Source organism: Branchiostoma floridae, chromosome 9 (genome assembly GCF_000003815.2).
Source record: "Branchiostoma floridae strain S238N-H82 chromosome 9, Bfl_VNyyK, whole genome shotgun sequence".
In the NCBI taxonomy this organism is placed as follows: Eukaryota; Metazoa; Chordata; class Leptocardii; order Amphioxiformes; family Branchiostomatidae; genus Branchiostoma; species Branchiostoma floridae.
Window position 1 is genome coordinate 7,325,583 of NC_049987.1, and position 2,622 is coordinate 7,328,204.

The 2,622-nt window shown below is 52.5% G+C and overlaps 2 protein-coding genes across 2 annotated transcripts in view; one reads left to right on the top strand and one right to left on the bottom strand.

The window, feature by feature from the left end:
• The window catches only part of LOC118423074, a 19,990-nt gene that overhangs the window by 4,319 nt on the left and 13,049 nt on the right, over nucleotides 1–2,622 (bottom strand). Inside the window, exon 12 of the mRNA XM_035831036.1 lies at nucleotides 2,314–2,447. Coding sequence (XP_035686929.1) covers nucleotides 2,314–2,447 — 134 coding nt within the window. The remainder of the gene's footprint in view (nucleotides 1–2,313; nucleotides 2,448–2,622) is intronic.
• Nucleotides 7–2,163, top strand: LOC118423086 (E3 ubiquitin-protein ligase Midline-1-like). The gene is made up of 2 exons (XM_035831067.1): nucleotides 7–985; nucleotides 1,355–2,163. Exons 1-2 carry the CDS (start codon nucleotides 141–143, stop codon nucleotides 2,160–2,162), a joined length of 1,653 nt encoding a protein of 550 aa, XP_035686960.1. The 5' UTR covers nucleotides 7–140; the 3' UTR covers nucleotide 2,163.

Sequence of the window (2,622 nt, forward strand, 5' to 3'; positions counted from 1 at the left end):
CCTTCCGCGGAAGGTACCACCGCCGGGTTCCCCTGCCCCATATGTCGGGAACGCGTGCCCATCGACGACCGTGGTCTGGACGGGCTGCGTCGATACTATGATGCTGGAATACATCGTGGAACGATACCAGCTACCTGTCCATGGCCGAGGGTGCCACGCCTTCCAAACTTCTTTGCCAGCTTTGTGAAGGCACCCCGATGGAGGCCTGTAAAACGTGCGTGACGTGCAGGGCGACGTACTGTGCGCAGTGCCTGTTGACCATGCACCCGCCGCGCGGCCCTCTCGCCTCGCACGAGCTCGTGGAACCTACGGCAAAGACGGAACAGCCCCGAGCGGTGACGTGTCCTGACCACAAGAACGAGCGTCTGAACATGTTTTGTCTGACAGACGAGGCCCCCGTGTGTTCTCTCTGCAAGCTGGTTGGCAAACACAAGGAGCACGACATGGAAGATCTCGGCCAGGTGTTCGAGAAAAACTTCGCCGTCTTGACCAACGACTTTGAGAAACTGAAGGGAAAGCTGACGTCCATGAGGGAGGGGCTAACACAGATGGAAACGTTCAGAGACGGTATCAGCCAGCGTGCGGCACAGCTTAAAACCAATGTCAGGGTGGAGTGTACGAAGCTTGTAGAAATCATTCAGCAGCGAGAGACAGACATGGAGCTTGGCGTCGACAAGGCCAAGGACACGGAAGAAGAAGCGCTAGAAGCTTTCCTGCACAGCACACGACACAACGAACGTAAGGTGGGCGCCCTGGTGACGTACGTGACCGAGGTTCTGAAGGAAAGAGACGCCGCTGCGTTCCTTCAGACGTGGAAGACGCTCAACACGTACGTACAGAAAGCTTTACAGCTGCCGGAGCTGAAGGACGACACGGTGTGGCAGCAGGTGGAGCACCTGTCCGTGGACTTCAGCTGCACAGCACACCTGCTGCACCAGCTAGACTTTGGGCATTCCGCCAAGGCACCAGTCATTCTACTGGACAGGTAAATTAATGCTGCATTTCTTTACAATAGTTTTCCACGGAAAACCTATTAGTATACTTTTACGGCCTTTCAAAATTGATACATTATTGCTAGATTTTTGCTCTGGAATTTTTGTGTATATCAAACATAGATCAAGTGGAACGAGGAATTTCTCTCCTTGTTTATCTTCCGGAGCAGAATCCGGAGCAGAAACGCCTAGTGTGTTTGTGTTCCACGTAAAGGTTGCCAAAGGTAAATATTCACTTCCCAACCACCGCATAGTTCTAGCCTGCCAGAATTAATTCCAAAGATTAGTTATTCTGAACGTGCTACATTGCAGGTGACTCGTTCGTTGCTTGTTGTGACTGTTCTGTGTACACCTCATCTCAGGTGCTGGACGACCATGTGCGCGGCGTCGCTCCAGTGGACCACGGAAGATGCCGGCGTAATATTTGACGTCAGATACACAAAAAGCGTCGCGGAGGTAACTGAAGACGTGTGGACGGTGGTAGAGAACGTTCACGGCTTCTCCTGCACTGTGAGAGGTCTGGACTCCGACTCTAGCTACAGGTTTGTGGTGACCGCGAAGAACGGAGTGACCAACGTCTCCAGTCACGAGCTGGAGTTAACCACGAAGCCTTTCGTGTTCGCCCTGGACCCGAACACAGCGCACAGACAGCTCCGTCTGTCCGAAAACAACACCTGCGCCACCTACGTGCCCTCTTCTGACGTCCTTCTCCCCGATCTACCTTCCCGCTTCGTTGACCAGAAGTTCTCGGTTCTGGGCGACACAGGCGTGGCGTCGGGGAGGCACTACTGGCAGGTGGCTGTGGACGACAACTGGTGCACGGTGGGTGTGGCCCACCGCTGGTCTCCCCGGGACCAGCACGTTGGGTCTACCCTGCAGTCCTGGGCGCTGTGCATCTGCAACCGCGACAACATAGGCGTGGTTCTACACGGTCCGACCGGGGCGTCCTTCACCCTCGGCTGCGTCTTCCGCACCATCGGCGTCCTCCTGGATCACGACGCGGGCGCGGTCACCCTGAGCGACGCACAGACCGGGAGGCTCATCCACGTGTTTAAAGACTGCCTGTTCACCGAGCCGGTCTACCCCGCGTTCTCCGTCAGCGGCAGCCTTACAGTCGTCAACGGCGTGCCCAATCCATGGGCTCAAACAATGTGCACGTCGCCAGTTTGAGGACTTAGTCATAGTTAAGCATAGTTAGTCTATCAGATAAGCGTTATATATATATATATATATATATATATATATATATATATATATATATATATATATATATATATATATATAAACCTTTTACATGACCTTGTAATGCATACTTGAGTACCTGTACTGATCTATGTGTTGTGTCCTGAGGACGTCCCAGGTTTTCTCCATGCGGAACACGGGGAGTACTTGTAATCCTGCCAACACTGCCCGCAGCGACTCAAAGTTCCGCATCACCCGGCAGTGGTCCGCTACCTGTAAGACAGGAAGAACTTCGCTTTCACAGTGGTGCTGAATTTACAAAATAAAAACTGCCAAACAAAGAGGTTAGTTATGATCGGATGCTAGTCTATAACTGTATGCATAGCCCCCAAGTCTTAAATTTGGCATTTATACGACTGAGCAATAGCAAAGAAGGAAGAAAGACTGT